We start from the raw sequence: 21458 nt of genomic DNA, 5'->3' as shown, positions 1-21458 counted from the left end.
CCTTCTAATTTGTTATCCATAGGATCTTTGAAAACACAACTGTCTTCTATTGGTATAGTTGTGCGCTTAGCTAGTGTTGAAACTGCTCCCTCTACCTTAGGGACCGCCTGCCACGCGTCCCGCCTGGGGTCAGTTATGGGGAACATTTTCTTAAAGATAGGGAGGGGAACAAAAGGTACGCCTGGTCTCTCCCACTCCCTAGTCACAATATCCGCCACCCTCTTAGGGATCGGAAACGCATCAGTGTATACAGGGACTTCTAAAAACTTGTCCATTTTACACAATTTTTCTGGGACCACCATAGGGTCACAATCAACCAGCGTAGCTAAAACCTCCTTAAGCAGTACGCGGAGGTGTTCAAGCTTAAATTTAAACGCTAAGAAATCTGATTCTGCCCGCTGAGAAATTTTACCTGCGTCACAAATTTCTCCCTCAGACAGTACATCCCTCACCGCCACGTCAGAGGGTTGTGAGGGTACAACAGATAAATTATCCAAAACTTCTGATTGCTCATCCTCTGTTCTTAAAACTGAGCTATCATGCTTTTTAGGAAAAACAAGTTTTCTCTGTGAAAAAAATCACAAAAAGACAAAGGCGCCTCCTAGTGTAATACAGTTGGTGAAAGAGATTTGTTAGGTAATCAAAAAGGTACTCACAAGTGGAGCAGCACCCAATTGTGCTAAATCAAACAGACTGGGATCTCACAGTGTCCCAGCTCACTGACACTGCAAGGAAACTGGTTTCTCCAATGTCTTGCCGGACTGACAGAGCTCAGACTCTCACAAAGAGGTTTACATAAAACCAAATTTTATTAATAAAATGAAAATCTCAGTGTCTCATGACACTAGATATTAAATTCTTTTAATATCTAGTGTCATGAGACACTGAGATTTTCATTTTATTAATAAAATTTGGTTTTATGTAAACCTCTTTGTGAGAGTCTGAGCTCTGTCAGTCCGGCAAGACATTGGAGAAACCAGTTTCCTTGCAGTGTCAGTGAGCTGGGACACTGTGAGATCCCAGTCTGTTTGATTTAGCACAATTGGGTGCTGCTCCACTTGTGAGTACCTTTTTGATAACCTAACAAATCTCTTTCACCAACTGTATTACACTAGGAGGCGCCTTTGTCTTTTTGTGATTTTTTTCACAGAGAAAACTTGCTCTTAGATCCTGATTTCCCTGACAAAGCAGCTGACTCCAGTCATCATCTGTGTTCCTGATCATTGATCATCCTGGTATTTGATCACATTCATCATTTGGGACTATACCCACCCCAATTGGGACATTTACCATCTATATAACATTGCAGAAGAAGACAGCATTTCCAGATAAGAACCTTTCAGGAATTTCTTATTACTGTATTTGCTATTATTTGTGTTGTATCCTATGTTTCTCATAGTCCCATATTTATAAGAATTGTTTCTTTTTTGTTTAGATTATTCCGTATAGTATATTTTATTATAGTTATTATATATAATATCTTGTTCTCTTCTCTCTTGGCCTATTTACATAATAATCATATAAGGTCCTGTGCGCCCCCTAGTAGTAACACACCCTTAGTGTTACTGATTGTTTCTTTTTAGGAAAAACAGGCAGTTTGGATAGAAATGCTGCAAGGGAATTATCCATGACTGTTGCTAATTGTTGCAATGTAATAGGGGCCAATGCGCTAGAGATACTAGGCATCGCTTGCGCGGGCGTAACTGGTGTCGACACATGGGGAGAGGAAGGAGGGCTATCCTCATTACCTTCCGTTAAAGAATCATTTTGGGACACATTTTTAAGTGTCACTGCTATGGTCTTTAAAATGTTTGGATATGTTAGCACACTTTAAACACAAATGTAAAAAAGGGGGGACCGCCATGGCTTTTAAACACATAAAACAAGGTCTATCTGTAGGCTCAGACATGTTAAACAGACTTAGACAGCACTCAAAAACAGTAAAATAAGCGCATATTTTTTACTAAACCTCCAAAAATCATCCAATCTTTATGAAATTTTCACCATATGATCCTAATGCTTTGAAATGATTGCACAGTAAATTTCAAGTCAATTAACCCCCTACTGCCCAAACCGGAGCAAATTAACCATGCCACAGCCTTTGCTGTGTCCTACCTTCCTTGGGGATTAGTTTTGATCGAAAATAAACCTCTCTGAAGTCCTCAAGTAATCTTTGGACCCTTCACATGTATCTGCATGAAGCTGTTTGTAAAAACAACTGCGCAACTGAGGCGCGAAATTCAGGCCTCCTCCATCTTCCCTCAGGAGTTTGTGGGGCCTTCCCAAGCCAAAATAGGTGTCTAAATATATGCCATGCGGAATAAAACCCCACAAAGTGTTATAAATGCAATATAAAACTTGTATAATGTCAGATTATCTTAAAAAATAATCGATTGCCCCTTAACAGTGTCCACCAGTGTTTTGAGCCCTTACAAATAAGCCTTCCTTCTATACTAAGTCTCAGAATATGGCTTACCTTTCCCACATGGGGATTTTGTCAGTCTTCTAGCATTACTAAGTCTTGACTAGAAAAAAAATGACTGAAACATACCTTAAAGCAGTTAAACCTGCAAACTGTTCCCCCCAACTGAAGTTTTCCTGTACTCAACAGTCCTGCGTGGGAACAGCAATGGATTTTAGTTACAAGGTGCTAAAATCATTTTCCTCTCAGCAGAATCTTCATCATTTTCTGCCTCAGAGTAAATAGTACAAACCGGCACTATTTTAAAATAACAAACTTTTGATTGAATAAAAAACTACAAACTAACACCACATTCCCTTTACACTCCCGTGGAGATGCTACTTGTTAGAGCTGCAAAGAGAATGACTGGGGGGGCGGAGCCTGAGGGGAGCTATATGGACAGCTCTGCTGTGTGCTCTCTTTGCCACTTCCTGTAGGGATTGAGAATATCCCACAAGTAAGGATGAATCCGTGGACTGGATACACCAATGTAAGAGAAATGAAAATATGCATTTATTGTATATAATGAAAACATATAATGCTATCACTGACCAAAAAAAGGCAGAATAGTTTGAATAAAACGCCAAAACCCAGTTCCTAAAAATGGAACTGGAAGAAATACCCCAGAAGATTCCAGGTCTGAGCAGCGCTTGAACCCCATGGGTGATCAGCCATGCTTCAACAGTACCCAAAATATATAGGACCGAAACATACTTAAAGTGTTAGCCTTACTGGAATAAAATCAAAGAAATTTTGGACCGAATAGAACCAAATAAATTTCAAAAAAGTCTTAACCTGCCCCTTGCCAGCCAAGCTGGAATACGGCACGTACATCGCAATTTTAGGGAGCTGATTTTGAACTGAAAAATTTCCAATTAAAAACATGTTACTTGGGAAAGAATTCAGGAATTTGTTCCTTAATAAGAACAACCAAACTAGAATAAGCTTAAAGTTTTAGTCTTAGAACGCAATCTTGAAACCCAGAGTAACAGTTAAGAATTGAATCCAATTATAAAACAAATAATTGATTATCTTAGAACAAAAGAAATATGGATTTTTAGAAATCACAAAATTCTTCTAGCTAAAACAGCTAAAGACATAGATTAAACCTCATTTGCGAAAATATTCAATAAAATGAAAACACAAATTAAATTATTAGCATGATAGTCCAGTTAAAGGACCAGTCAATACAGTGGACTTGCATAATCAATAAATGCAAAACAACAAGACAAATGCAACAGCACCTAGTCTAGTAAATTTTGTCCCTTTAACAATGCTAAAATAAATCATAATCTGATACTTGATCTTAAACTAAACAGAAAAAATGAAGCAATTGCAACATCCAAATAAATCACAGGTCCAAGAAAAGTACCTGAAACTAAATAATTTTCCATAAATAAGATACAACCATCTAAAGGAAAATAAATACTATTTTACTATAGAAACAATAGCATAATTAGTAGGAGTAGAGATAGCCCCAATAAATTAGAGAACCCTCCAAATTGAATTTAACTGCCGGCAAAGAATATAGTTTAAAACCTTTGAAGAAGGAATAAAAGAAAATTCTCAGCCTATTCCATTCCCTAGTATGAGGAATTGGAAAAAAACCTCTGAAAACACAGAAGAATAAATAAGCAGAAATAGTGTTAGCTAGTCTTGAAAAAGAACTAGTTACCTAAATATCCAAAATAATCAACACCTTTTCAACAAAGAACAAATGTACTTAATAAAAAAATAAAATAAAAAAGTAGATTTGTTAGTGTCAATATCTGATGAAGAAAATTCTGAATGAGAAAAAACATCATCAGAGAAGGATAAATCAGTATGTTGTTGGTCATTTGAAACTTCAATAATTAAAAAAGAAGTTTGAAAAAGACCTAAAAATTTTATTAGAAGGCACGATGTCAGACAAAGCCTTTAAAATAGAATCAGAAAAATATTTTTTATAAATCTTCTAAATATTATTTGTACATAAGATGTAAAAAGAATGGCAATATATAAAGCATAAATACTAAAGGATTCTGCATGTAAAAGTTTATCATGATAACTTATTACAAACCATAGCTAAAGATAAACATTCATAACATTAAAAATAAATGAACTTAGCTTTGGTAGGACTGAACTCAGTCAACAGAAATCCTCTTAGATTGTTTTGAAACAGGAACAGTGAAATCTTGCAATATGTAATAAAAAAAAAAACAATATTTAAAGCAAAATTATCAAATTCCTTAAATGACAGTTTCAGGAATGGGAAAAGAATGCAAAATAATAAGCTTCTAGAAACCAGAAGCAATAAAAAAGTGAGGTATAAATAATGTGAGGAAAAAAAGTGAAACAAAAAATACGCCCACATTTTTTGGCGCCAACTATGACGCCCACATTATTGGCGCTAAATACAACGCCCATATATTTGGCGCCAAGTATGACGCCACATCCTCTGACGCCAGAACCGACGCCCACATTTTTTGGCACAAAAAAATGTCTGAATACACATGCGTCAAAAATGACGTATTAACAGAATACAACTTCCGGCGTCAACTACGGCGCTGGAAATGACGAAATTTTTGCGCCAAAAAAGTCTGCGCCAAGAATGACACAATAAAAAGAAACATTTTCTGCCAGCACACAGGGAAAAATTATCAATTGAAAATTTTCAAGGTAAAGAAAAATAAATTGAATTAAAATGCATTATCCCAAATAATGAAACTGACAGTCTGAATTTTAAAGGAATACTGATTATCCTGAATCAAGGCAAATAGAAGTTTAAAGATATATATTTAGAACTTTACATAGAAAGTGCCCAGCCATAGCTTAGAGTGTCATAAAAAAATAAGACTTACTTACCCTAAGACACTCATCTACATATAGTAGATAGCCAAACCAGTACTGAAACGAGAATCAGTAGAGGTAATGGTATATATAAGAGCATATCGTCGATCTGAAAAGGGAGGTAAGAGATGAATCTCTACGACCGATAACAGAGAACCTATGAAATAGATCCCGTAGAAGGAGACCATTGAATTCAAATAGGCAATACTCTTTTCACATCCCTCTGACATTCACTGCACTCTGAGAGGAAAACCGGGCTCCAGCCTGCTGCGAAGCCCATAACAACGTAGAATCTAGCACAAACTTACTTCACCACCTCCATGGGAGCCAACGTTTGTAAAACTGAATTGTGGGTGTGGTGAGGGGTGTATTTATAGGCATTTTAAGGTTTGGGAAACTTTGCCCCTCCTGGTAGGAATGTATATCCCATACGTCACTAGCTCATGGACTCTTGCTAATTACATGAAAGAAATGATGCAAAATACACAACATTTTTCATTATTTTGTATTTTTTTTTAAAACTGGACCTTTAACTCACCACAGTCCAAAATACAAAGAAGGACAATAATTCAAGCCACTTCTAGGATTTTTGTCATGCTAAAAGGACAGAATTTTTTTTTAAATAAACAAAAAGTACCTGGAATTTGTTTTCTAAATTATTTTTTACATTGTTAGAAGTGGCATTCCTGCAGTTATATGCCTGTTAAAGTGGTAAGTGCTGTCTCCTATCTACAGATTTGAATGATAACATGTTTTGTATCACTTCATTGTCTAATATAGGCTGAACACTGAAGAGTAGAGTGACTGTTTAGGGTGGAACCAGATAAATTTTGTAAAAGTGCTTGAGGTGAATTGTATACTCTCAGGAGAAGGTTATAGGAGGTCTCACAGCATAGCAAAGAAGAAGGAGACCTGAAATAAAGGAGTTATAAGCAAACATCTTTCCTAGATACGTTTCCTGATAAGAGGAATTCTCTCCCCTCTGTAGTTACTGCAGCATATACACAGCTTCTTACTGACAGCTGCTGTTAGGATATGTAGAAAATGTGAAAAACACAACACTTTTTTTATTACATTCATTTTTGAAATGTAGATATATGTTTAACTTATTTTTCCCCATACTTTTCTATTGTAAGTTATTTTGGTGTTGGGATTTGATAACGGTTTATAAAGCATGACGTGTCATCAGTGAGAGCCCTGAAACCTTGCTCTGATTTATGGCTCTAACATACCCAATGTTTCTTGTGCTTGCTAATCTGAGTAAATTATTTTGGAGAAGATAGCTTGGAGTGCAGTCTTGTTTGGATACATTATAGTTGGTGGCTGTGGGATACCTGTACTCAGTACCAATGGTGCTTCCTTAAGGGGACATGAAACCCCAATTTTTTCTTTCATGATTCAGATAGAGAATACAATTTTAAACAACTTTCTATTTTACTTCTATAATAAAATTAGTTTCATTCTCTTGGTATAATTTCTTGAAGGAGCAGCAATGCACTACTGGTTTCTAAAAGAACACATGGGTGAGCCTATGACAATCGGTATATATATGCAGCCACCAATCAGCAGCTAGAACCTAGGTTCTTTGGTGCTCCTGGGCTTTCCTAGATAAACCTTTCAGCAAAGGATAACAAAAAAAGGAAGCTAATTAAATAATAGAAGTAAATTGGAAAGTTGTTTAAAATTGTATTCTCTATCTGAATCATGAAAGAAATATGTTGGGTTTCATGGATGTGTTAACATCAGTTAAAGAGACATTGTAAACATATTTTCATGTAAAAAATGGTGGTTTAAAATTCATTACAATTTATTGATAAATGTATAATCGAAACATACTTGTTCTTGCCCGATTTGTGGAGGATTGTCAATGTACACAAATGTAACTGTGGGAGAATATTAATACTGCCGTATAAAACAGAAATTATGCTTACCTGATAAATTACTTTCTCCAACGGTGTGTCCGGTCCACGGCGTCATCCTTACTTGTGGGATATTCTCTTCCCCAACAGGAAATGGCAAAGAGCCCAGCAAAGCTGGTCACATGATCCCTCCTAGGCTCCGCCTTCCCCAGTCATTCGACCGACGTAAAGGAGGAATATGCATAGGAGAAATCATATGATACCGTGGTGACTGTAGTTAGAGAAAATAATTCATCAGACCTGATTAAAAAACCAGGGCGGGCCGTGGACCGGACACACCGTTGGAGAAAGTAATTTATCAGGTAAGCATAAATTCTGTTTTCTCCAACATAGGTGTGTCCGGTCCACGGCGTCATCCTTACTTGTGGGAACCAATACCAAAGCTTTAGGACACGGATGATGGGAGGGAGCAAATCAGGTCACCTAGATGGAAGGCACCACAGCTTGCAAAACCTTTCTCCCAAAAATAGCCTCAGAAGAAGCAAAAGTATCAAATTTGTAAAATTTGGTAAAAGTGTGCAGTGAAGACCAAGTCGCTGCCTTACATATCTGATCAACAGAAGCCTCGTTCTTGAAGGCCCATGTGGAAGCCACAGCCCTAGTGGAATGAGCTGTGATTCTTTCAGGAGGCTGCCGTCCGGCAGTCTCATAAGCCAATCGGATGATGCTTTTAAGCCAAAAAGAGAGAGAGGTAGAAGTTGCTTTTTGACCTCTCCTTTTACCAGAATAAACAACAAACAAGGAAGATGTTTGTCTGAAATCCTTTGTAGCCTCTCAATAGAATTTTAGAGCACGAACTACATCCAAATTGTGCAACAAACGTTCCTTCTTTGAAACTGGATTCGGACACAAAGAAGGCACAACTATCTCCTGGTTAATATTTTTGTTAGAAACAACTTTCGGAAGAAAACCAGGTTTAGTACGCAAAACCACCTTATCTGCATGGAACACCAGATAAGGAGGAGAACACTGCAGAGCAGATAACTCTGAAACTCTTCTAGCAGAAGAAATTGCAACCAAAAACAAAACTTTCCAAGATAATAACTTAATATCTACGGAATGTAAGGGTTCTAACGGAACCCCTTGAAGAACTGAAAGAACTAAATTGAGACTCCAAGGAGGAGTCAAAGGTTTGTAAACAGGCTTGATTTTAACCAGAGCCTGAACAAAAGCTTGAACATCTGGCACAGCCGCCAGCTTTTTGTGAAGTAAAACAGATAAAGCAGAAATCTGTCCCTTCAAAGAACTTGCAGATAATCCTTTCTCCAAACCCTCTTGTAGAAAGGATAGAATCTTAGGAATTTTTATCTTGTTCCATGGGAATCCTTTCGATTCGCACCAACAGATATATTTTTTCCATACTTTATGGTAAATTTTTCTAGTTACAGGCTTTCTAGCCTGAATAAGAGTATCAATGACAGAATCTGAGAACCCACACTTTGATAAAATCAAGCGTTCAATCTCCAAGCAGTCAGTTGGAGTGAGGCCAGATTCGGATGTTCGAACGGACCTTGAACAAGAAGGTCCCGTCTCAAAGGTAGCTTCCATGGTGGAGCCGATGACATATTCACCAGGTCTGCATACCAAGTTCTGCGTGGCCACGCAGGAGCTATCAAGATCACTGAAGCCCTCTCCTGATTGATCCTGGCTACCAGCCTGGGAATGAGAGGAAACGGTGGGAATACATAAGCTAGGTTGAAGGTCCAGGGCGCTACTAGTGCATCTACTAGAGTCGCCTTGGGATCCCTGGATCTGGACCCGTAGCAAGGAACCTTGAAGTTCTGACGAGACGCCATCAGATCCATGTCTGGAATGCCCCATAATTGAGTTATGTGGGCAAAGATTTCCGGATGGAGTTCCCACTCCCCCGGATGAAATGTCTGACGACTCAGAAAATCCGCTTCCCAATTTTCCACTCCTGGGATGTGGATTGCAGACAAGTGGCAGGAGTGAATCTCCGCCCATTGAATTACTTTGGTCACTTCTTCCATCGCCAGGGAACTCCTTGTTCCCCCCTGATGGTTGATATATGCAACAGTCGTCATGTTGTCTGATTGAAACCTTATGAATTTGGCCTTTGCTAGTGGAGGCCAAGCCTTGAGAGCGTTGAATATCGCTCTCAGTTCCAGAATGTTCATCGGGAGAAGAGATTCTTCCCGAGACCATAGACCCTGAGCTTTCAGGGGTTTCCAGACCGCGCCCCAGCCCACCAGACTGGCGTCGGTCGTGACTCTGAGCATGCACAGTTGTAATGGTCTTAGATGAATTCGCGCAAAAGGAACTATGTCCATTGCCGCAACCATCAAACCTATTACTTCCATGCACTGCGCTATGGAAGGAAGAAGAACAGAATGAAGTACTTGACAAGAGCTTAGAAGATTTGATTTTCTGGCCTCTGTCAGAAAAATCTTCATTTCTAAGGAGTCTATTATTGTTCCCAAGAAGGGAACTCTTGTTGACGGGAATAGAGAACTTTTTTCTACGTTCACTTTCCACCCGTGAGATCTGAGAAAGGCTAGGACAATGTCCGTATGAGCCTTTGCTTGTGGCAGAGACGACGCTTGAATCAGTATGTCGTCCAAGTAAGGTACTACTGCAATGCCCCTTGGCCTTAGCACCGCTAGAAGGGACCCTAGTACCTTTGTGAAAATTCTTGGAGCAGTGGCTAATCCGAATGGAAGTGCCACAAACTGGTAATGCTTGTCCAGAAAGGCGAACCTTAGGAACCGATGATGTTCCTTGTGGATAGGAATATGTAGAAATGCATCCTTTAAATCCACCGTGGTCATGAATTGACCCTCCTGGATGGTAGGAAGAATTGTCCGAATGGTTTCCATTTTGAACGATGGAACCCTGAGAAATTTGTTTAGGATCTTGAGATCCAAAATTGGCCTGAATGTTCCCTCTTTTTTGGGAACTATGAACAGATTGGAGTAAAACCCCATCCCTTGTTCTCCTAATGGAACAGGATGAATCACTCCCATTTTTAACAGGTCTTCTACACAATGTAAGAATGCCTGTCTTTTTATTTGGTCTGAAGACAATTGAGACCTGTGGAACCTTCCCCTTGGGGGTAGTTCCTTGAATTCCAGGAGATAACCTTGAGAAACTATTTCTAGCGCCCAAGGATCCTGAACATCTCTTGCCCAAGCCTGAGCGAAGAGAGAGAGTCTGCCCCCCACCAGATCCGGTCCCGGATCGGGGGCCAACATCTCATGCTGTCTTAGTAGCGGTAGCAGGCTTCTTGGCCTGCTTACCTTTGTTCCAGCCTTGCATCGGTCTCCAGGCTGGCTTGGTTTGAGAAGAATTACCCTCTTGCTTAGAGGATGTAGAATTTGAGGCTGGTCCGTTTCTGCGAAAGGGACGAAAATTTGTTTTATTTTTAGCCTTAAAAGACCTATCCTGAGGAAGGGCGTGGCCCTTTCCCCCAGTGATGTCTGAAATAATCTCTTTCAAGTCAGGGCCAAACAGCGTTTTCCCCTTGAAAGGGATGTTAAGCAATTTGTTCTTGGAGGACACATCCGCTGACCAAGACTTTAGCCAAAGCGCTCTGCGCGCCACAATAGCAAAACCTGAATTTTTCGCCGCTAATCTAGCTAATTGCAAAGGGCGTCTAAGGTAAAAGAGTTAGCCAATTTAAGTGCTTGAACTCTGTCCATAACCTCCTCATAAGAAGATGCTTTATTGAGCGACTTTTCTAGTTCTTCGAACCAGAAACACGCTGCTGTAGTGACAGGAACAATGCATGAAATTGGTTGTAGAAGGTAACCTTGCTGAACAAACATCTTTTTAAGCAAACCCTCTAATTTTTTATCCATAGGATCTTTGAAAGCACAACTATCTTCTATAGGGATAGTGGTGCGTTTGTTTAGAGTAGAAACCGCCCCCTCGACCTTGGGGACTATCTGCCATAAGTCCTTCCTGGGGTCGACCATAGGAAATAATTTCTTAAATATAGGGGGAGGGACAAAAGGTATGCCGGGCCTTTCCCATTCTTTATTTACAATGTCCGCCACCCGCTTGGGTATAGGAAAAGCTTCGGGGGGCACCGGGACCTCTAGGAACTTGTCCATCTTACATAATTTCTCTGGAATGACCAAATTGTCACAATCATCCAGAGTAGATAACACCTCCTTAAGCAGAGCGCGGAGATGTTCCAATTTAAATTTGAATGTAATAACGTCAGGTTCAGCTTGTTGAGAAATTTTTCCTGAATCTGAAATTTCTCCCTCAGACAAAACCTCCCTGGCCCCTTCAGACTGGTGTAAGGGCATGTCAGAACCATTATTATCAGCGTCCTCATGCTCTTCAGTATCTAAAACAGAGCAGTCGCGCTTTCGCTGATAAGTGGGCATTTTGGCTAAAATGTTTTTAATAGAATTATCCATTACAGCCGTTAATTGTTGCATAGTAAGGAGGATTGGCGCACTAGATGAACTAGGGACCTCCTGAGTGGGCAAGACTGGTGTAGACATAGAAGGAGATGATGCAGTACCATGCTTACTCCCCTCACTTAAGGAATCATTTTGGGCAACATTATTATCAGTGGCATCATTGTCCCTACTTTGTTTGTCACATTCATCACATATATTTAAATGGAGAGGAACCTTGGCTTCCGAACATACAGAACATCGTCTATCTGATGGTTCAGACATGTTAATAGGCATAAACTTGATAACAAAGCACAAAAAACGTTTTAAAATAAAACCGTTACTGTCACTTTAAATTTTAAACTGAACACACTTTATTACTGAATATGTGCAAAAGTATGAAGGAATTGTTCAAAATTCACCAAAATTTCACCACAGTGTCTTAAAGCCTTAAAAGTATTGCACACCAAATTTGAAAGCTTTAACTCTTAAAATAACGGAACCGGAGCCGTTTTTACATTTAACCCCTATACAGTCCCTGGTATCTGCTTTGCTGAGACCCAACCAAGCCCAGAGGGGAATACGATACCAAATGACGCCTTCAATAAGCTTTTTCAGTGGATCTGAGCTCCTCACACATGCATCTGCATGTCTTGCTTCTCAAAAACAACTGCGCATTAGTGGCGCGAAAATGAGGCTCTGCCTATGACTAGAAAAGGCCCCCAGTGAAAAAGGTGTCCAATACAGTGCCTGCCGTTTTTTTAACAGAATTCCCAAGATTAAAATAACTCTTCAAAGTTATAAACCATTAAATATGCTTATAAAGTAATCGTTTTAGCCCAGAAAAATGTCTACCAGTCTTTAAAGCCCTTGTGAAGCCCTTTATTCTTATATTTAAAACTAAGAAAATGGCTTACCGGATCCCATAGGGAAAATGACAGCTTCCAGCATTACCAAGTCTTGTTAGAAATGTGTCATACCTCAAGCAGCAAAAGTCTGCTCACTGTTTCCCCCAACTGAAGTTAATTCATCTCAACAGTCCTGTGTGGAAACAGCCATCGATTTTAGTAACGGTTGCTAAAATCATTTTCCTCTTACAAACAGAAATCTTCATCTCTTTTCTGTTTCAGAGTAAATAGTACATACCAGCACTATTTTAAAATAACAAACTCTTGATTGAAGAATAAAAACTACATTTAAACACCAAAAAACTCTTAGCCATCTCCGTGGAGATGTTGCCTGTGCAACGGCAAAGAGAATGACTGGGGAAGGCGGAGCCTAGGAGGGATCATGTGACCAGCTTTGCTGGGCTCTTTGCCATTTCCTGTTGGGGAAGAGAATATCCCACAAGTAAGGATGACGCCGTGGACCGGACACACCTATGTTGGAGAAAACATATTTTTTAGCTAACTTTAATCCATACAGCTTTTTAATGCCTTTTTCATGTAATAATATTTCTGTTTCATTTGTATTCCTTTATATGTGTGATAGAATTTTGTTTATAGCGTCCGTTTAAACACAGTTTGCACATACATTGCACAAACATACATTATACTTTTATATATAACTTTATTGCTATTTCCATGGTTTAAACACATTGGCTGCCACAAAGGGCAATAATTTGCAGAACTATGTCACAAGTGAGGGGTTTATCCATCTGCCTTTAATTTAAATTAAGTTTTGCATTTCATTTATATGTTGTTTTTGTTCCTTACAAGCTTCCTAATCATTTATGTGTTAATCTAATTTACTTATTTTCTAAAAAGTAAATTCAGATCACAATTGACTTTTCATTTGTATAACAAGTAAAGAAATATTTACCCTGACAGCCATTTCATTGTAGAAATTCATCTTCATAATAAAGTACGCTGTCTGTGAAAGAAGAAAAGGATGGCTTATAATTCAGCTATACAAAGACACAGCTCCTATTTTTACATATAAAAGATAAGAAACTCTATACATAAAACATAATATGAGTTTCACACATTGAGAATAATATCAAACTTTGTATTGAAAAGATGGGTCTGCTAATACATAATGCAGTCTTAACCAGAAAAATCTATGACAGTCAAAGTAGGCGCTAATGGAGATATATGACCATAAAACGCTCTCCGCTGAGTTTGATAATCAATGATGCTATACTGAGAATAGGATAACAAAGAGAAATATTCACAAGTAGTAGTGACACCTAGGATTGTATGATTTATTCACTTAGACTCTTTTACCCAAAACTCACAGAAACATAAAAGGAATTCATATTTCAAGACGTCTGGTTTAATGAAAAATTCAAAGATATGCTGTCTTCAGTCGAAATCCTTCAAGGATACAGACGCAGTGATGGAGCAAAAATGTGTCTTCCCAACCATCTGTACAAAATGTTATGTACTTAGCTGCCACCCGAGTAATCCTTGGGAATTTTGTTTCATTTAATATTCATTTTAACATCATAAAATCATAAATAATTAGTGTTATTTGAATTGCCTAGACTGATCCAAAGCAAATTGTCTGTGGAGAGCAGCAGGACTGGATTATTTATCAACAGTCTGTGCAATTAAGAAGCAGTTGGCTGCAATATGTTATTTACAAATGAACACAATGATGCCGCTTCATTTTACATTCTCTTTTCTCCATTACATCCAGAGCGGCATTATTCCTGCCGCTTAATTAAGGTGCACTTAACCCCTTGGCTGCCAGAAAGGGCTGCAACGTACTGCAACGTACTGCAACAGAATGTGCTGAAGACTGTTCTGAAGGCCAACAGAATAAGCATTGAATAACAGTTTCAGTTTGTAGAGCGGGAGAAAGAGACGGAATGCTAAAGGATGCATTTTTGTAAAAGGTTTCAATAAAGACTTGCTTCGTTATAAAATGTGACAACAAAAAAAAGTGATGCACAATTTCCTTCTTGCAATATTATACTTTAAATGGACATCAAAGTCATAATTTCTTTTTTAGTATCTAAAAGTTTTTGTTTTTTTAAATAAATTACCATTCTATATTAAAGAGCACTATTTAAACATTTAAATCTTTTTTTATTTTTGCATGAAAAAGTTATATTAAAGTTGTTGATATTGAAACAAGCAGAAAGCTCTTAAAGTGAAAGTCAATTTTCATCAATGAGTGCCCGGTTTTTAAAAATACTTTTAGAAACAGGGGCACTTTCATTGATGAAAATTTACATTGCACTGGATTTGAAGAAATACTTACCTTTTACTTCTGCAAAGCCGGATCGCTGATCCCAGCCTCAGTTCCTCTGTACTGACGTCAGAAATGACAAAACCGGCTTCCTCCAATCATGGCTTGCACCCCAGAGCGTCCAGCTCGTGATGCCTGGCTGTGATTGGAGGAAGCCAGTTTTGTCATTGCTGTGGTCTACAGCAGGAAGAAGGAGGGAGATCGTTGATCCGGCTTTGCAGGAGTAAAAGGTAAGTATTTCTTCAAATCCAGTGCAATGTTAATTTTCATCAATGAAAGTGCCCCTGTTTTTAAAAGTATTTTTAAAAACCGGCCACTCATTGATGAAAATTGACCTTGCACTGGATTTGAAGAAATACTTATTCATGGTGTGGATATAGTGTGCAATTTTAAGAGAATTTTCAATCTACTTTGTACTCTTTGTGTCCTTTTTAAAAAAAGCATACCTAGGTAGGCTCAGAAGCAGAAATGCACGACAGAGCTCGCTGCTGATGTGTGGCTATGCACATCTGCTTCTTTAGACATGTCTATGTATGTATCTCTATGTTAAAGCCCTCTGCAGGCTTTCTCTTCTAACACCTGAGATAATAATCTTTATTAGATTGTGCTATCATGAGTGTAACTGTACTTTATAATGTATTTTTTATGTGTTTTGTGACACTTTTTTGTTTTCGAGAAACAGTTAACCAGAGCTCTGATGACACATTAACTTCAATTGTGCTCAAGTGATAGCGTTTATTTTTAACTTGTTATACGAGCAATAAACCAGGGACAAGATTACATATGCAGTGTCGCCCGCAAAAGCGGTTTGGTATCACGTATATATTTTACCCGTTGCCCGCAATTTTTACTCCCATAACATACCAGAACCGCGCGGCAAATCGGTATCACATATTTAGCACAAGGACATACACAGCGAAAATTAAGAAATTTTACTCCATTTTCACCTCGCCACACATAGGCAGGCACAGCAAGCCTTGCGCTGAAAATGTGAGCACCGTAACTCCCATAACTGCCTAAAAATATTAACTAACACCTAATGCATGCGCAATATCTATCTACCTGTCAACCGCCAACCCCCACCTCAATAACTAATAAAGTATATTAACCTCTAATCCGCCATTAACCCACATCGCAAAAAAACCTAATAAATGTATTAACCCCTAATCCGCCATTAACCCACATCGCAATAAAGCTAATAAAACTATTAACCCCTAATCCACCATTAACCCACAACGTAATAAACCTAATAAAACTATTAACCCCTAATCTGCCATTAACCCACAACACAATAAACCTAATAAAATGATTAACCCCTAATCAGCCAAACCCACACAACGCAATAATCCTAATAAATCTATTAAACCCTAATCCGCCAAACCCCCACAATGCAAATAACTAATTAAATTTCTAAGCCCCCTAACTTAACACCCCCTAAATAAACCCCAATTACCTAAATTAAAAAAATGCTAAATTACAATTAAAATAAAAAACTAACATTACTAAAAAAAATAAAAAATTTAATTAATCTAAGATTACAGAAAATAAAAAAGTCTAACATTGCATAAAATAATAAACCAAATTATCCAAAATAACAAAAATTAAACCTAACTCAGTTTAGTCACAAGATCAGTGCCTGCTCCCTGACATTAAACCTCCTTTATAAAGGATTTGTGTCCCACATTAAGTGCATAGAGCTTTTAATCCATTCAGTGCCAGCCTCCTAGCCCCAGAAGACCAGAAGACAAAAGGCACTTACCTGCACCTCTAGCTGTCTGGCAGGAAGACAGCTCACCCGAAAATGAGAGGAAGCCACTCCTCACAGAGACCTGTGATAAAAAAAAAGAAAGGACAGAGTAAACCTACTCTGGCTTTCTATACAGGGGCAGCAACATGTTAGGAAATCGCAGTGAGGCCCACCCCACAAGTTCCTAACTGCTTAAAAGCCACCACTGCCCTACTGAAGAGACTAACGTGGAGTACGGCTAAACCCAATCTTGAAAGGAAAGATCAGAGGAAACCTACTCTGGCTTTCAAAATAATTAAATCTTGATTGAAGTGAAATAAATTAAATCTTCTTCAGACCAAAACTTCACCTCCTCCTTGCACCCAAGGCAAAGAGAATAACTGGGGTTTGTTGGAAAGGGAGTGATACTTAACAGCTTGGCTGTGGTGCGTTTTGTCTCCTCCTGCTAGCCAGGAGTGACATTCCCAACAATATTTGAGGATGCCGTGGACTCACCATATCTTAGGAAAGAAATAAAAACACCCCCTAATCTAATACTAAACTACCAATAGCCATTAAAAGGGCCTTTTTAAGGGCATTTTCTTAAATTAAACAGCTCTTTTAACTTAAAAAATACTAAGTCCCCCCTCTAACAATAAAACCCCCCACACAACAAACCCCCCAAAATAAAAAAAAAATAACACTAAAAACCCTATAATTACCCATTACCCTTAAAGGGGCATTTGTATGGGCATTCAGCTATTTTACTGCCCTTAGAAGGGCAATCTGCTCTTTTATGATTGCCCATTAAAACCCTAATCTAAAAAACAAAACAAAACAAATTTTTTTTACTCTAACCCCCAAATAGGTACTCACCGTTCCTGAAGTCCGACGAAGAAGGTCCTTTTCCAGGTGGTGAGTTCTTCTTCCATGCGGCCAACATCGTCTTCCAAGCGGGGACCACTTCCTTCTTCATCCAGAACCAATCCAGCATGGAGCGGAGATGAGCGCGGAGCCATGGACAGTGGAGGATCCTCTTCGTACGATCGCTGCTGTACACTGAATAGTGAATTCCAGGTATGCGTTTAAATATGGCTTCCCTTGCATTCCTATTGGCTGATTTGATTCTTCAAATTCAAATCAGCCAATAGGATGAGAGCTACTGAAATCATATTGGCTGATTTGAAAAACACCCCCTAATCTAATACTGATTTGAACAGCCAATAGGATTTCAGTAACTCTCATCCTATTGGCTGATTTGAATTTGAAGAATCAAATCAGCCAATAGGAATGAAAGGGACGCCATATTTAAATGCGTACCTTGAATTCACTATTCAGTGTACGGTGGCGATCATACGAAGAGGATCCTCCACGCTCCATAAATCCGCGGTCACCGATCCTGTTCGTCGCTCATCTCCGCTCCGCGATGGCTTGGTCCTTGATGAAGAAGGAAGTGATTTCTGCTTGGAAGAAGATGTCGGCCGCTTTGAAGAAGACTTCACCGACTGGAACAGGACCTTCTCCGCCGGACTTCAGGAACGGTAAGTACCTATTTGGGGGTTAGAGTTAGGATTTTTTTTTTTTTTTTTTTTTTTTTTTTTTAAGATTAGGATTTTAATGGGAAATCGTAAAAGAGCTAAATGCCTTTTAAGGGCAGTAAAAGAGCTGCATGCCCTTTTAAGGGCAATGCCCATACAAATGCCCCATTAGGGGCAATGGGTAATTTAGGTTTTTTTAGTGTTAGGTTTATTTATTTTGGGGGGTTTGGTGGGTGGTGGTGGGTTTTACTGTTGGGGGGAGTTAAAAAAAAATTTAAATGCAAAAGAGCTATTTAATTTAGGGCAATGCCCTTCAAAAAGTCCTTTTTAACGCTATTGGTAGTTTAGCATTAGATTAGAGGGTGTTTTTATTTTAGGGGGCTTTTAATTTTCATAGAGATTAGGTTTAATTTTTTTATTTTGGATAATTTTGTTTATTATTTTCTGTAATGTTAGACTTTTTTTATTTTTGGTAATTTTAGATTAATTTATTTTAATTTAATCTTAGGTTTATTTTTTTAAGTAATGTTAGGATTTTTTATTTTAATTATAATTTTTTATTTTATTATTTATGTAATTTGGAGTTAATTTAGTGGGTGTTAGGTTAGGGGGTTTAGTAATTAAATTAGTTATTTGCATTGTGGGGGTTTGGCAGATTAGGGGTTAAGGGTTCTTGCATTGTGGGGGTTTGGCGGATTAGGGGTTAATAGTTTTATTAGGGTTATTAGGGTTATTGCATTGTGTGGGTTTGGCGGATTAGGGGTTAAAAGATTTATAAGGTTTGTTGCAATGTGGGTTAATGGCGGAATAGGGGTTAATTGTTTTAATAGGTACTTTGCGATGTGAGTGAATGGCAGATTAGGGGTTAATACATTTATTAGGTAGTTTGCGATGTTGGGGTTGGCGGATTTAGGGGTTAATACTTTTACTAGGTTGATTGCGATGTGGGTGAATGGCAGATTAGGGGTTAATTAGGCATATTGCGTTGTGGGAGTTGTCGATTTAGGGGTTAATACATTTATTATTAGTTGCGATGTGGGGGGATTGCGGATATAGGGGTTTTACATGTCAGGTTTATTTTTGGGAGACGGGTTAGACTTTTACGGGAGATTTTATTTTTTTATTTTTTTTCTTAGGTGCCGGCAGTTTCTAAAGTGCCGTAAATCACTGGCGACTCCAGAAATGTGTATTTACGCACATTTCTGGATATCACTAGTTTATCCGAACTGCTGGTGCTGTATATGTGATACCACGGTGTGCAAGGTGAAATTACGGGTGACGCGGGTTCCAGCAGTTGGGCTGAAGCCTGCGCCGTATATATAATCTCGCCCCAGACATCTGCAAACACCCATGATAAACTCCTTTTCGCTCACGCATAACTGTCAGCGCTCCGCTTATAATCTGGCCCTTAAAGGGTCATTATAGCAAGAAAAAATTACGTTTAGTTTGTTGAAGTTTTATTCTTGGGAAACAACACATTTCTTTTCAATTATTTCACATCTCCAATATTGGAGCAGGATCATAATATAATTAGTGATGTTGCAAACATAAAATTTTCCGTTCGCGAACTGCGAATTTCCGCAAATGTTCGCGAACGGGCCAACCGGGCAAACCGCCATAGACTTCAATAGGCAGGCGAATTTTAAAACCCACAGGGACTCTTTCTGGCCACAATAGTGATGGAAAAGTTGTTTCAAGGGGACTAACACCTGGACTGTGGCATGCCGGAGGGGGATCCATGGCAAAACTCCCATGGAAAATTACATAGTTGATGCAGAGTCTGGTTTTAATCCATAAAGGGCATAAATCACCTAACATTCCTAAATTGTTTGGAATAACATGCTTTAAAACATCAGTTATGATGTTGTATCGATCAGATAGTGTAAGGGTTACGCCCGCTTCACAGTGACAGACCAAACTCCCCGTTTAACGCACCGCAAACAACCGCAAACAGTCCATTTGCACAACCTTAAACTCCCCATTTGCACAAGGTTGGATACCAAGCTAGCCATGTCCCGTTCCTTGTCCTCACTGATGTCATTGAAGGTTTCTTCCTCCACCCAGCCACGTACAACACCAAGGGTCCCTGAAAGGTGACAACAAGCCCCCTGGGACGCCTGCTGTGTTTGGTCTTCCACCTGCTCAAAGCCACATTCCTCCTCTGACTCCTCTTCCTCACAATCCTCTTCCAGCGTTGCCGCAGGTCCAGCAAGTGATGCTGGTAAGGCTGTTTCTGGTGGTGATGGTGACCACAAGTCTTCCTCTTCACGCTCATCTACGGCCTGATCCAGCACTCTTCGCAGGGCACGCTCCAGGAAGAAAACAAATGGTATGATGTCGCTGATGGTGCCTTCGGTGCGACTGACTAGGTTTGTCACCTCCTCAAAAGGACGCATGAGCCTACAGGCATTGCGCATGAGCGTCAAGTAACGTGGCAAAAAAATTCCCAGCTCCGCAGAGACTGTCCTAGCACCTCGGTCATACAAATACTCGTTAACGGCTTTTTTTTGTTTAAGCAGGCAGTTGAACATTAGGAGGGTTGAATTCCAACGTGTCGGGCTGTCGCAAATCAAGCGCCTCACTGGCATGTTGTTTTGCCACTGGATATCTGAAAAGTGCGCCATGGAAGTGTAGGAACGCCTGAAATGGCCACACACCTTCCTGGCCTGCTTCAGGACGTCCTGTAAGCCTGGGTACTTATGCACAAAGCGTTGTACGATCAGATTACACACATGTGCCATGCATGGCACATGTGTCAACTTGCCCAAATTCAATGCCGCCAAAAAATTTCTTCCGTTGTCACAAACCACTTTGCCGATCTCCAGTTGGTACGGAGTCAGCCACTGATCCACCTGTGCGTTCAGGGCGGACTGGAGTGCTGGTCCGGTGTGACTCTCTGCTTTCAGGCAAGTCAACCCCAAGACGGCGTGACACTGCCGTATCCGGGATGTGGAATAGTACCTGGGGAGCTGGGGGGTGCCGTTGATGTGGAGCAAAACGCAGCAGCAGAAGAGGACTCAGCCGAGGAGGTTATGGAAGAGGATGGAGTAGGAGGAGTAGAGGAGGTGGCAGCAGGCCTGCCTGCAAGTCGTGGCGGTGTCACCAACTCCTCTGCAGAGCCATGCATTCCATGCTTGGCAGCCGTCAGCAGGTTTACCCAATGCACAGTGTAGGTGATATACCTGCCCTGACCATGCTTTGCAGACCAGGTATCAGTGGTCAGATGGACCCTTGCCCCAACACTGTGTGCCAGACATCCCATTACTTCCTTTTGCACAATCGAGTACAGGTTGGGGATTGCCTTTTGTGCAAAGAAATTTCGGCTGGGTACCTTCCACTGCGGTGTCCCAATAGCTACAAATCTTTGGAACGCCTCAGACTCCACCAGCTTGTATGGTAAAAGCTGGCGGGCTAAGAGTT

General features: G+C 39.6%; 1 protein-coding gene across 1 annotated transcript in view; it reads right to left on the bottom strand.

Moving 5' to 3' along the window:
• The window catches only part of SPATA17 (spermatogenesis associated 17), a 498577-nt gene that overhangs the window by 435080 nt on the left and 42039 nt on the right, over window positions 1-21458 (bottom strand). The window contains exon 2 of the mRNA XM_053712503.1: window positions 13401-13451. Within this exon, the coding sequence (XP_053568478.1) occupies window positions 13401-13451 (51 nt within the window). The remainder of the gene's footprint in view (window positions 1-13400; window positions 13452-21458) is intronic.

Source organism: Bombina bombina, chromosome 4, assembly GCF_027579735.1.
Source record: "Bombina bombina isolate aBomBom1 chromosome 4, aBomBom1.pri, whole genome shotgun sequence".
Taxonomy (NCBI): Eukaryota; Metazoa; Chordata; class Amphibia; order Anura; family Bombinatoridae; genus Bombina; species Bombina bombina.
This window is presented reverse-complemented; position numbering and strand designations above follow the sequence as displayed.